The following is a 14870-nucleotide window of genomic DNA, read 5'->3' on the forward strand; positions in this document are numbered from 1 at the left end:
ATTCAGTTAAGCCAACAAAAATTGAAAGACGATATCAAGTTATTACAAACTTATAGAGACCGAGAATATGCTGGAGGGGTGGTTAGCATAAGGAATCAACTGGCCTAGATGTTTCTCAGCTCGACGCAAAATGCACAACGTAAACAGCAAATTGCTAATCCAATCGATGTACGAGTCAATGTATACGATCAAAACGAATTAGCATACGACATCAATTTGTCAACAACAATAAAACAAGCTGACATGCACCCTGACTACTTTGATATCTGTTTTACATACGGTTTTCGGAGCACCAAAGGATCACATCAAAATTTTACTTGAATGGGATAAGACTGGTGAAAATCAAGTTTACAGCATTTTAAGTGACCATGGAGAAGCTTGGCACAAGGGTTTTGCTAATACCTGTCCAATGCCTTTCGGAGACTGGCTGGAAGCAATATATTGTCTTCATCATTACGAAACAAATATGCTCCCTGGTGCATCTACTCTCGAATATATTCAGCTTCAAAAGGAGGAAATTGAGAAATGTTTTCAAGAATGGAATGAAGCTTACACGACGGATAGGTCAAACTACGGAAGGAAACGAAGGAATGTCGAAAAATAATTAAAGAGGATTACAAGGAGAGAGGATTAATCCCACGTATCAAGAAGAATTTATTCCATGGGGTGAAGTTGGATAAATAGAAAAGTGTTCGGAGAACGAAGACCAAGAGGGGAGGAGGGAGATTCTAGATGCTTCTCATTGCGAATTTGAAGTTGAAGGATCAGAGACTAGAAACTTAGTCATAGGATTGGGCAAATTTAGGACATGGGTAATGGGAACTATTTGCAAGCTTACCTACCTGATATAAATGATAAAAAAACATCTCACCTCTCACATCATGCTAAGAGAACTTCCAAAAACTTCAGATCTTGCATGGGTGATTTATATAGTCTCACACAAACTTGTGAAAGGACTTTTGAGAACCCAAGTCGTGCATGTTGGCTTCAAACTCTTGAAATACATACAATATCGGGATATCATTGGATTCTTTTAGCAAGTTAGGCTTCAGTGGAGAGTAATACTTCACCGCTAGATGAGTCCAAACCTTGAATTACAGAATATACCGAACCAAGCAGTGATTTTTGAGGATGTGAGTACTTGGTGGAGTAGTATGAGAATTGTTGAACCTTAATGCCTTGTATTTAAGGTTATTAGGAATGAGGGGTAATCAGGATCGACAGAGGCTTATAAAAGATTCTAGTTTTATAGTGACGATAACATTGATTAGAAATACAAAAGATAAAATAGAAGATTCTAGATAGTTCTGAAAGGTTTATATATATAGATCCTTTATTATTATAAATAAATAATCAAGTTGAAATTAATATTCAGAAAGAATAATATTAAATCTGAGTTATTATTTGTATATATATTATATATCATTTATATATATATATATATAATAAACCTTTGAACAAGAGGTTATGAACCTGGGATAGCGTTAGGACTCAGATATTTCAATTCAATCAATTCGAAGAGGAGTTTATAAAATCGACTTATAAAGTTCAATACATTTAGGGCTAGTTTGGATGTAAAATCCGTGCTGAATCCGCTGAAATAATCTGCACTTTGTGTTATTGCGGATTCCGCAATAACATCAATCCGCTTCAAAAAGAACGGATTATTAATCTGTGATTTTATAGTTTGGATATCAAATCCGCCAAATAATCTGTGGTTTTTCTAGAATATTTAATTTAAACTTCAATTCGATATTAAAACCCCATATTTAAAATTGAAAATCATGTAAAAAACTTTAATAGAATAATAATCTTGAAAAACGTGTTTAGAATTAGAAAGAAATATATTTTGATTTATCTTTCTTTTTTCTTTTCTTTTTAAAAAAAAAATCTTTTTTGAAGTATTTTTGAAGCTATTTCTATATATAAATTATTTCAATAGCCAATAATGCAATCATTATTCAAAAACATCTCGAAAGCGTTTAGGAAGTCAAAAATTATTGATAACGATGGTAATTGAAGGTTTATATCTGTATGAAAAAAAGATAGAAGATCTCAAACTCGAAGTTCCTCTCTCCCAATTCGTCATTCCAAACAAAAGCCCAAACCTATAGCAAAAACAACCAAATCTCAAAGCCAATTTCGAGATCATAATATCTCCTCCTCTTTTTCCATTAGAGATTTATTATTCAACTCCTTCTATAATAATAATACCACCTTTAATCAGAAGAAGATATTCTTTACAAAAAAGAAAGCTATATATAGGTATTTGATTCAAATAAAGCTTATTTTAATTATATTAATTTATAATATATAGCAGGATTCCGAAATTGATAAAGGCTCTCAACAAATATCGATACAGATAGCGATGAGAATAATAATAACGAGAAGGATATCGATAATAGCTATAATACCTAATCAAAACCCAAAAACATAATACCTGTAGTAATTCAGAAATGAAAAAACCCTTTTATCGATATTATTAAAAGAAAGAATAAATCAGTGGATCTGGAAACTGAGATCGAAAATATTTTAAAGAAATCTACAAATCAGTTTAAATGGGAAAATTTTATGAAAAGCTTCTTTTAAATTTAATACAAAATCATTTATAAAAGATTAATCAATGATCAGATCAATTCACTAAATAGAGAATACTTTATTATAATTAATTTGCATAAGCTATTACTTTAGAGCATAAGATACGCATTAATAGTAATGAGAATCTAACTGGTGATCAAATTAAAAAGAAAATCAATTTGGTATGAATATCCTCTTTTTTTTATTGTTTATTTAATCTAATTGATTTAATTTAGATCAAGGAATATTATATAGAGTGTTGGTATTTTTTTAATCTATCTGGTTAGGGTATTAGATTTAATGAAAAGAACGATACTATGTAGCCTTATACATCTGATTATTTATGGAAAACGCTTCTACAAGTAAGCGAAGCTAATAATCAAAAATATCATTAGTATTAAAGTCACTATACAGAGAGCTGGTTGATTCTTCAATTTCTATTCGAAACTTGCATAGCTAGTAGTAAATTTGCATATTACTCTATAGCTTTAATATAATAAATAATCATTTCTTTGGATGAGGAGGATAATCTTACTGATTCAATATACTTTATACCTTTTTTAGATAAGAATGTTAAAAGATGGAATAAATATAGCTCTGGGATATACAAGGTAAGGAATTCATATTTTTGAGATATATTTTATTATTAACTGATTTATAATTAGAAACAGAGCGATATAAATAATCTATTGCAAGCTATACACTATCGAAAAGACCTCGAAAAACTGTTTCTTTTGAAGTTGCAGATAGTTTATTTTATATTAATGAATCTTTAAGAGATTTTAATAAATCAAGAAATCACTTTAGCGCCTTATATACTCAAGTCAACAACCTATTACCCCTTTGGTATCAAGTATATTATATAATCGCACAAAACTACTCTAGCAAATATAAGTCTCTAGGGGCTGATATTACTTTCAAGCTTGTTGATTTCCTACAATATCCAGTGCCTGGTGTTTGCTAATCTTATAGTAAGCTGCTGATATTTATATGTATAGGCTCATTTCAAGCAGAGTTTGTGGATAAGATCTATAGAGAGCTTAAAGAGCAGTACGAAAAGGAAAATAATAAAATGCCTTTATTATCTACTCCTTTACAACAAGTTTTAAATGAAAGGTAGCTTCCAAGTTCTAATAGCTTTTGATTTAGTAGTTCTATTCATTCTGTTCTCTTTATTGTATGTTTTTATCAATATAACCTTTGTATTTATTCAATTAGATATTAATATTATATTTTTCAATACCTTTATCTTATTTGATATTAAACAATATATAAGTATGAATAATATTTATTCATTAGCTCTAGATATATGAAATAAAGAATATAAGTATGTAATAGCTAGCTAGTGAGAATGATAAATAAGAAAACGATTGGTGAAAAACGACTAATGAGAAACGGCTAGTGAGAAAACTATAAAGTTTAATTTCTCAAGATATAATATCTATCAATAATAGGATTGCCAACTTTATTATTCTTTGAAGAAAAATGCTATCTATATCTTAATAGTTTGTCTTTTGTATAAAATATACAATATTGTAATATTATAAATTAAATCAATAATCTATTTAATTGATAAATAGAAAGGATAAAAAATACATTTTCAAAATAAATAACCATAAAGGATTCAGTTGCCTTTTGAATTATTATAAGAATAATAGCATTCCATCTCTAACACTCTCCACAAGTACAAATTGATCCGAAATCTCTTTAACTAAATATTGAAAAGGGGCTTTTTCAAGAGCAATTCGGTTGATTTTTGATACTTTTTAATTTCTTATAATACAATCACTATATTCAATTAATAAGAAAGAAGCTATAAATCAAAAAAAGATTTATTTACTTCCCGCTTTTCATTAATAAGCTCTTTTAGCAACTTTGTTTTTCCTTTTTTAAACTGCTTTCTTACACTTTGAACCTTTGCTTTCGAAGCTTTCTTTATATTCTTATTTTTAAAAAAAGATAACCTTCTACCTACACCTAGTTTTTGTTATTTGTTGATCTCTTTCCAATATTAGTATGTGATATAGCTTCCTATGTAGTGTGTTTGTAGTTTATATTACAGCTACAGGATTTCCTGGAATATAGCGCTTTCAAGGTCTAGATTTGAAATCATTTCAGTTTATTGTAAAAAGGTTTCAAATATTCAAGGGGTGTATACCTAAAAAGCTTCAAGAATAGGGGCGAAAAGAATAAGTGTTGAAAAATTAAATATTTAGAAATGTATATTTGTAAATTAATATATCACATATCACATAATTCAACTAATCATACTACTTATTCTCATGGAATATAATTATTCCGAATACGAAAATATTACAAACAGCACAAACAACACGCTTTTAGGAATAACAATAACAACAACAATAATAAGCGTTATATTTATAATATTGAATCTCTTCTAAGCTTTAAAGAATCAAAAAGATACTAGTAGTAATTAAATCTAATAAGAAAAAGCTACAGGGAAAGTAAAAAGAATATTTGCAAAAGCAAAAAGCTAGAAATGCATACAATCGAAAGACAAGAATGATATCTAAAGAGCTAGAAGTCGAAAAAGAGAAAGATAGGAAAAGCATCAGATTTTTTATACTTTGAAAGTGTTTTACAAAACTTCTGATTTTTTAAAGGTATCAAAGAATAGATAAGATGAAATGATTGCACAAACTCGATTGAATATCGAAATGCGACAATCCCAGTACGTGGATCCAAATGAAAATCTGATTTTAATTAACTTTATTTAGAAAAGCATTGAAGGCAAAAAACCTTGTTCAAAACAACGATAACCCTGTATCAGAATCTGAATCAGATGATTCCGAAACAGATTTTGAGGGTTGGAAAATCGATATTGACGAGAAGAGGAAAAGAAAGAAAAGGAATCTGATAATAAAGAAGAGAACAATGAAGTTAGAGAGCTTGAAAAGATTGACTTGAAAGATTTGAATATTAATCAAGAATTAAAATAAGTATAAAGATGTAATGTTTATTGGTTCTATAAATACTAATATATAAATTTAGGCAGTTAGACTTTCTGGGATTTTGATTTGGATTAGAGTTTGGAAAGCTAGTGTAGAGTAGTTTATAACTAATTTAAAAAGTCTAAACAAAAAAATTGATAAAGAATCTTTGGATTTTTCATAGGTGAAAGATTCGTCTGGATAGGTTTATTTTGATTTTTTCTCATTAGCTATTTCTCCCTAGCCATTTCTCATTTATTATCCCTTACTTATTATTATATCAAATTATTAATATATTAATAGAGTATATTTGTATCCTAATAAACTTCTTCATAAAATATTCAATCGTTGACAATGTGCTGTTTAGAGAAATTTTGTTTTTTGGAGCTTTGATATTTTGAAGCTAAAAAGAGAAAGTGATATCAAGCTTTTTGGATCTGAAGAATGGTGGATCTTTAATAAGAGCTATAATCCAAAAAGACATGGATTTTGGATTCCTAAAGATGGGGGTAAGATATAAGTGAGCTTGGAATCTATTTCATTATACAAAATGGAAAGAAGATTTCTCTTAACTCTTTAAAGAATTTGAAGAAACGTTAGAAGCTATAGCAGAAGATAATGGTAAATAAAGAAACTCTAATGATTATTTTCTATTCTAATTATATATACTTATTAAATTCTATTTTAATATAGTATTGCTTTTTTTTTTCTTGTGTTTTTCGAACTCTTTTCATCTTACAATAATCTCTTTATATAGCCTTTGCAATTCTTTATCGAAAGTAGTCCATAGATTGTAATGAAATAAAATCTAATTTGTTATTACTTGAATTCATTATTATATTATTTATAATATTTGGAATACAATTGATGATATAATCAAATTAAACTTCGAATAAATCTTCTTCAAAGCTATTTTATCGAATAAAGTTATATAGAACGCATAAAGTATAAACTATATATATTTGAATTGTATATAGGTATTTTTATTATTGTATTAGAAATGGAAAGCGCATTTTGAATATTCCAAAAATTCTTTTAACCTTATTTCGTAAAGAAGAATATCAAAAGTTGAAAAGCTCTTCTGGTATTTTAAATGTCTTATTGAATTCTAATTGCTTTTGTAAATGATATCTTACCTCTTTGAATAGAATAAAAACCTGCCCAGTATTTATATATCCTATATTACCTAGATAATAATAACCTTCTGGAATTTGTAAATCTTTTGAAATCAAAGCATCTAAAGTATCTTTTGATTATTCGTAAAACCTTTCCAACCAATTAATATATAACAGAATTATAAATTGAAAGTAACTATTACAAGAACATTCTATGTAGTATACCCTTTTCAATTGAAATAAGCAGATCAATCTTCGAAAGGTATTGTTACTGGAATAAAGGTGTTATTGAGAGCTCCTAGGCAATTTGTAAAATATATATGATATTTTTCATTTTCTGCTATTCAAGGAAAAGCGAATTGTATAGTTGAATCCGGTAGCTTTACTACTAATAGGTATAATATTATTATAGCATCTAAAACTTGATAAAACCATTTTAAAGCGCATTAGAATAAACTAATAAGTAGATTTATATAAAGTGTTTTTCGTACCTATGGATTGTTTTTTCAGAATAAGAAAAGGCTTCAGCTGTACTATGTATAGTTCCACGCTGGCCTACAATATAGAGAAATACGTATAGCTTTTGATCAATTGAAGCATATTGAAAGTATTGTAGCTTTGTTTTTTCATAATAAAACTCAATCAAAAGTCGAAAAGTGCATAAAGGCATATGTAGTTATTCTTGACAACATTAAGGGTGTTTAGAATCAAAAAGAGATTGTGTTTTAAATTCACCAAAAGTACCAATTCTTTTTTTCGAAATTGGAGTATAATAAAAAGAGTCAATAACAGCAGCTAAATTATAAATCAAAATAGAAATAAACTGTTCAGAATCATTAACCTCATCGTCGCTCATTGTGAATAAGAAAAAGGCAGTTTACAATCTAAATCATTAATAGAATCTAAAGCTATAATAGAAAGAATATTGAAGAATCTACTTTTAAACTAAGCTATATATATTTTAATATGTGGGGAATAGAAATGTAAAGTAATCTAAATCGAAATCAGAGACAATTTGAAGAAAAATAAAGATACCCTATAAATTTAGATATTTGAAGTATTAATATTATTATAATATTATATGGATATAGGGTGAAAGGCCTATAAGAGCCTATAAAAACACGGATTATTTGTCAGATTGAAAACGAGGATTGCTTTTTCTAATCCTCGTTTTCAATCCGCGTTTTTGTTTTCCTATACAAATTTGGTGAAAAACGTGGATTATTTAGTGTCATTTTAGAGTGATCTACCTCCTCCCCACCTCGAAATACACTAAATTCGTTGAAATGCGGATTATTTAACAGAATCCGCGATTTGACATCCAAACATGAATTCAAAATCCGCTTTCAAAAAGAGCGGAATATTCAGCGGATCCAGCGCGGATTTGTACATCCAAACTAGCCCTTAGACTATAAGCTAGAATAAAGGAAGATTATAGTTTCGAGAAACCGAAGATTAGTAAGCTCACTGGTACGAATTATAGACCATGAAGTATTCAAGTAAAGCAACTTCTTAAAGGCCAGGGCCTTTGGAATATAATAAAGAAAAGTATAGATATCGGAAAGGAGACTTTAGAATTGAAGGATTTGGAAGTTATAAATACAAAGGCTAATACAATCATTATAAGTCTTTGTAGAAAGGAAGCTTTAAGTTTTATATTGCTCTGCTCAACTATTAAGGAGTAATAGAAAGTGCTGAAAGATATGTATTAGTCATTAGAGCAACAATAATTAAGCTCTAAGATATAAGCTTTTATAGGGTATAAGATATTAGAAGAAAGTTCAGCTAAGGTAATAGAGATAGCTAATTATCTTAATATTTTATAAGCTGAAATAAGTGAAATATTATTAATAGAGAAGCTATTGGATATATTAAAGATATCGATCTTTTATAAGGTAGTCAGAGATATAGATTTGCGGTTTTGACCCCTTAATTCTTTAATTAGAGGTCAGAAATAAACCATTAAGTTTTAATACTATAGTAACTAAATTCATAGAATTCGAGCATCGAATGGACTTTAGAAAGAGTATAAAAGAAAATGCTTTGAGTGTAAAAACAAATTCGAAAGGATTTAAAAAAAAATACTTCAATTACAAAAAGAGAGAATATAGAAAGGCTGATTATAAAAAGGCTAAAAAGGATTCGGATAATTCTAATTCGAATAATCTAATTACTGAACTATTATCGATACCTAATAGTGATAAAGGCTTATCACCAAAAGTGAAACAAGTGAAATCAGTTAAGATTAGTTGGATGGCTAATATAAGCCAAAAGTGTTTTCAAAAATCTATATGGATAATGGATTCAGGGTGCTCAAGGCATATGATATATACTAAGAAGGAATTTAGTGATTATAAATTATTAAATGAATTTATTGATATTACTATAATATTGAAAACTATAATTAAAACTATTAATGAAGAGATTATAGTTTTAAAGGTTAAGATTGAAAAGAAAATTAGACTTATATTTTTAACTCGAGTTTTATATGTTTCAGGATTAGCAAAATTATTAATTTTGGTTTTGTAGTTTCAAGATAAAGGACTGATTATAACAATTACAACTAGTCCTGAAAAGAAGTTATTGATATAATATCAAGGAGTGATTATAAATACTGTCTATCGAATAGGGTATATCTATACTCTTAAAGGATCTGATCAGTATAGGGTTAATAATCTAAAAGCTTTTAAATCGATAAAAGTCCTTAAACAAAAAGAAGCAGTATTATAGCATTGAAAATTAGACCATTTAAGCCCAGGAAGTCTTAATATACTGTATAAAGCTATTAAAAGTTTAAAAGAATTAATTAAAGATTTAACAAAGCCATGCAAAGCTTGTATTACCTCAAAATCAATAAGAATAATAAATCGGAAAGCTTCAGAATATTGTAAAAGTTTATTAGAAAGAGTTTATAATAACTTTTGGGGTTCTTATAAGATATCAGACTTATTCGGAAAGCTTTATATACTTACTTTTACAGATAATTATACTCACAAATCATAGATTTATTTCACTAAAAATAGGAAAATCATTATAAGTATATTTTAGGTTTTTAAGACTAAAATAGAGAATGAGATAGATTTAAAGCTCAAGATTTTTAAAACTGATAATGCCCCTGAATATAAGGTATTAGAATCTCAAATAGCTACTACTAGCATAGTATTCGAATATACTACACCATATATATCTGAACAGAATGGAGTAGTGGAAAGGCTAAATAAAAGCCTAATATCGCTAGTTAGAGCTATACTTCAAGATGTAGAACTACCACCGAAGTTTTGGCTAGAAGCAGTTACTACAGTTTGTTATGTAAGGAATAGAATTCCTATTAACCCTGATGGCAAAATACCCGAAAAAGCATATAGTGGCAAAAAGCTATATATCGGATATTTGAGAGTATTTGGCTGTATAGCTTATATTTATATTCTAAAGGAAAAGTATTCTAAATTGGAATCAAATATTAGGAAAACAATATTTGTAGGTTATATATCTATAAATAAATAATATAAATTATATAATATTGAAAAGGGGAATATCATAATATCAATAAAATCTAAATTCTTAGAAAACAAGTATTTGAAATAGCTAGAAAGCTTAAAAAATAAGGGAAAAGTATTAGTGCCTTTTGATTTAATAGAGTTTTGTATTACCTATTAGTAATAATAATAAGGGATTTATAGAATTTCAATTAAAAAAAGAAAATATTGGCGATATAATAATAATAGATATAGGAAATTGGATAGTCAGATCTAGATCTTCTGAGAACTCTAGGTTTAGGGGGGTAGAGGCTTTTGAAAAAGAAGAAGAATCTGAAAGCGAATTGAAGATACCCAACAAAAGCTGGAAACCAGGATCCTTAAGATATATTAAGCGAAGAAAGGCTTATAGGATATACACTCAGAAAGCGAAAGCTAATAAATTATGCTTTGTCGACTATATCGAAAATCAAAATATCTGAAAGCTATAAAGAAGCTATAAACGATTCTGTGTATAATATATATTGAAAAGAAGCTATTCAAGAAGAGCTAAATAAGTTACAAGCTTTTGAAACTTGGAAATATATGGAATTGTTTAAAGAAAAGAAAGTAATAAGGTGTAAATAGATATTTATAATCAAATATACCCCTACTAACTTGATTAACAAATTCAAGGCTAGGTTAATAGCCCAAGGATTTAAACAGATTCCAAAAAATAATTTTCTAGAAATATTTAGTTCTACAATCAGACAAGAAAGCTTAAGAGCTTTATTGGCTATAAAAGCCTATAAGGATCTGGAAATACATCAAATAGATATAGTCAGTGCCTACCCAAAAACTGAACTACATACTATAATATACCTTAAGCCTTTAAAAGCATTAATAGAATACCCAAAAAACAAAGCTTTATTTCTAAAAAGATTATTATATAGTTTGAAGCAATCAGGAAGAGAATAGTATATTGAGGTTGTAAAGGATTAAATAAGCTAGGGTTTAATTTAATTTATAGCGATTTAAGTGTATTCAGAAATCCGGAAACAGGTATATTAATAGGATTATATATAGATGATATAATTCTATTAGAATCCAACTTAAAGAATATTCAAAAAGTTATAAAAGGAATATTGAAGATTTGGAAATAAAAGATTTAGAGAATATAAACAAGATATTAGGCTTATAAGTTATTAGAGATCGATAAAAGAAGATTCTAAATATAAATCAGAAATAATATATTGAAGATTTAATTAAACAATTTAGAATAAATAAGGACTAAACCTGAAAAACTATTAGTAAATGATCGAAATACATTGATTATAGGGTTTCCCAATAAAGTTTAAGCAGATCAAATTCTATATCAGAATGCTATAGGAGGTATATTATGAGCAGTTAAAGGTATCTATATTGATATAGCTTATATATCAGAACAAATCAGCCAATATTATAATAGGCCTACAATAAAGCATTGGAATATTGTAATAAGAGTATTGCAATATCTTAAAGGAACTATTGATTATAGTTTAGAATATGGTTAAATAGATAAAGCTATAAAACTACAAGAATATTGTAATGCCAACTATGCTAGGGATATAATAAATCGAAAATCGATATCAGAATACCTATATTTACTATTAGGAGGATCTATAAGCTAAAGCTTAACTAAACAATACTGTATTAATACTTTAACAATTGAAGCTGAATATATAGCTTTATTAAAAGCTAGTAAGTAAGGACAATAATTGAGAGAGCTATTGAAAGAACTTTATAAGGAACAATATTTAGGTAAAAGCTTAGAAGTGTTAGTTTATAATAATAATTAAGGATATATAGCACTAGCTAAGAATTCTATAGCTTATAATCGCACTAAGCATATTGATATCAGATATCATTATATTAAGGATCTAATAGCTTATAGAAAAATTACAATTGAATATTGCCCAATTAAGGATATACTAGCAGATTTATTTACAAAACTATTGCTAGTACTAGTATATATGAATTGTATTAAAGGGCTATTAAAGATTTAATAAGGATAGAAATATTTATAAGATATAGGAAGGGGATTGTTGAATCTTAATGCCTTGTATTTAAGGTTATTAGGAATGAGGGGTAATCAGGATCGATAGAGGTTTATAGAAGATTCTAGTCTTATAGCGATAACGATTATTGATTAGAACTCAAAAGATAAAACAGAAGGTTCTAGATAGTCCTGAAAGGCCTATATATACAGATCCTTTATTATTGTAAATAAATAATCAAGTTGAAATCAATATTCAAGAAAGAACAATATTAAATTTGAGTCACTACTCGCGTATATATTATATATCATTTATATATATATATATGATAAACCTCTGAACAAGAAGAATCTCGTTGCAACGGAGGGACTATCAGATTTCATGGTGATGTATGGACGAGTCTTTAATTACGATAGTAAATTGGAATGTCTAAGAAGTTTCGTCAAGTCTATCTATGTAAACAGACTAATCATTGACAGGATTGAACCCACATCCAATATTTATCAAGTGTCTTTGGATATTAAACGCCTGCAACTAATCTACTTATAGGAATCATTGAACACTCTGATCAAACCCCGAAAGTATTGTGAGAAGGCCGTGAAAGATTTACCAATCCAAACGCCAGACCTGTAATCTTCAATATCATTCCCAATGTCTTACCCAACATAAATGTATAAATTCTAATAAACTGCGCTGAAACAAACGTCCTCCTCTTGAATTTCTCTATTCATCCCAATGTATTCGCCCAAAGTATTCATTCCCATACAACCATTAATATTCATCCCTAATCAACACTCACTTCCGTGAACTCAGATCTTGCAAGCTAGATCCACTCAGAGGAAGATGCGACTTTTCTCTCTGTTGTCTCCATCCAACATTCGTCAAGAATTTCGCAGGATGATATACATTGAACAGAACCAAAACCGGAAGCATCAATGCGGCCTCAAAGACATAGAAATTCCATTCGTGAACCGAGAGATACCCATCGAAGCCGGTTGTGAATTCTACCATTCTGTATATCGAACGAGCCTGGGTATGTGTTAGCACTCAAACTCTGACGCACTAGAGATAGTAAGGGAGAACGTGGGGAGAACTTACAAAGATCAGCCCACTAGCAATGTTAATCGCCATCAATAATTTCTTCCACTGTCTATCCGGCCATGAACTTTCGAATTTCTTTGAGAGGAAATGGAATCTCAAAGAAATGACTAAGAAAAATCCAAAGCATACTAATTGGATAACCAGACCAACTTTCATAACATTATAACCCCGTTGAACAACCTTTGGATCTTTGGAGGTGGCGGAGGTGGCGCCGAATACTTGGATCAAAAAGGCGACGATGTCGCAAGTTACGAAGATGGGTGTCATCCAGCGGGGTGGTACCCAGAGGTTCTTGACGTTTCGGAAGGAGGAGGGAGTGACGTGCAGAATTACCCGGCCCTGGGGTGATGTTAGACTGGTTTCATGGAAAACAGTATGATGAACAAGATGGAGAGAGACAAGGACGTACCATTGCCATGTAGCAAGACGCAGCCATAAGCGCAGGCGCGAGGAAAATGAGAACAAATTGCACAATGTATGCGTCTGATTCGTTAGCATCTGAACTATACATGCCGTGCTTCTTTACTCACTTCTGTTAGTTGTGTCATATACCGAGACCACTCGACCTATGTACCCGACAGACTCCACTGTTGGGTATTAGCATTGTACTTCTAATCTTTTACCTAGGATGTAGTAAGACTTACTAGCTGCCGCTAGTACCATGAATAACCAGAACCAACTTTTGAGCCAGATGTACTGGAAAAGTGTGTATATAAAACTGCCTGTGTATAGGATGGCAAAAGCAATCGCGGCCCCCTTTGATGGGTCGTAGTCGTAATAACTAGCATCTGTGAGATGGATGTGAGCTTTTGAAGACCTGTCTTGCTTTGGAGAAACCTACTTTTGCTAGACATCTTCACACAGAATGTTTCTAAGTGCTAGAGACAAAACAAGAAGAGTTATAGTTTTTTTTTGCATATAATGATCTGAAGAGTTCTGGATATTCAAATCTAACTTCGATATCGAAATTTCACAGTGTTGAAAATCCCCGATAGTAACGACCGATTAAAGCAAAAATTGGTGAAATCAGAACAGTAAAAATGACATATTATAGAGAATCTGATAAATAACGATAAAAAAGGGATCGGAGGATAAGATATTCATTTTCCAGATACCTATCTTAAATCAATCAAAGCTCAAATCCATGCAGGAGAACATGTCAATATGCATATATCAACAGCATGCCTCGTGTCAACCGAGCTACCATTTCATTCTGACACAGCCCACTCCCATCCCATGCGTTGACGCGTCCGAACTTCCTGGTTACCCTTTTGGGAACCATGTGAGATGAATCTCGTATCTAGCGAGATCCGATAGGTCAAAGCACATTCGCGAAAAGACCTCGGGAAACCATCATTTGTTTCGCGTCCAGTCACCTTCTAGAATTCGATTCGATAGGCAGGTGCCAGAAAAAGCATCTCGATTGATGGGATTGTATGAGCAGTGTGAGGACCCGTAAGGCTGACACATGGAATGAGACAATGAGACTCCGCCCCCTTTGGTAATTTTGTTTTCCTCGCTTACACGAGAGATGTGGGCTGAGAAGCCCTTGCCAGACGGACATCGGGAGCGGACCATGAGTGTCTCCCAAACCCGCCTTTGTGTATCTCGGTCCCGGTACCGAAAAACGCGGTT

The 14870-nt window shown here is 30.2% G+C and overlaps 2 protein-coding genes across 2 annotated transcripts; one reads left to right on the plus strand and one right to left on the minus strand.

Moving 5' to 3' along the window:
* Nucleotides 1-108: 108 nt before the first annotated feature.
* On the plus strand, nucleotides 109-604 carry EAF02_006323 (uncharacterized protein; the record flags this gene model as incomplete). Its single annotated transcript, XM_038902371.1, is given in 2 exon segments — nucleotides 109-280; nucleotides 291-604. The coding sequence occupies 2 exon segments, from the start codon at nucleotides 109-111 to the stop codon at nucleotides 602-604; spliced, it is 486 nt and encodes a 161-aa protein (XP_038757591.1).
* An 11980-nt stretch (nucleotides 605-12584) lies between these two features.
* On the minus strand, nucleotides 12585-14386 carry EAF02_006324 (uncharacterized protein). Its single transcript, XM_038902372.1, has 6 exons — nucleotides 14077-14386; nucleotides 13880-14023; nucleotides 13766-13822; nucleotides 13645-13718; nucleotides 13233-13574; nucleotides 12585-13163 (listed from the first exon to the last, which is right to left on the minus strand). The coding sequence occupies exons 1-6, from the start codon at nucleotides 14087-14089 to the stop codon at nucleotides 12930-12932; spliced, it is 864 nt and encodes a 287-aa protein (XP_038757592.1). The 5' UTR covers nucleotides 14090-14386; the 3' UTR covers nucleotides 12585-12929.
* Nucleotides 14387-14870: the final 484 nt, after the last annotated feature.

This window comes from Botrytis sinoallii, assembly GCF_014898435.1.
Source record: "Botrytis sinoallii strain Bc 23 chromosome Unknown BSIN_010, whole genome shotgun sequence".
Taxonomy (NCBI): domain Eukaryota; kingdom Fungi; phylum Ascomycota; class Leotiomycetes; order Helotiales; family Sclerotiniaceae; genus Botrytis; species Botrytis sinoallii.

Bases quoted from the DNA above. Each gene is read 5' to 3' on its own strand.
- EAF02_006324 (XM_038902372.1), bottom strand. The intron at 13,823-13,879 runs GTAAGTCTTACT...AATACCCAACAG, and splicing joins CATGGTACTAGCGGCAGCTA to TGGAGTCTGTCGGGTACATA. The intron at 13,719-13,765 runs GTGAGTAAAGAA...CTAACGAATCAG, and splicing joins ATATGACACAACTAACAGAA to ACGCATACATTGTGCAATTT.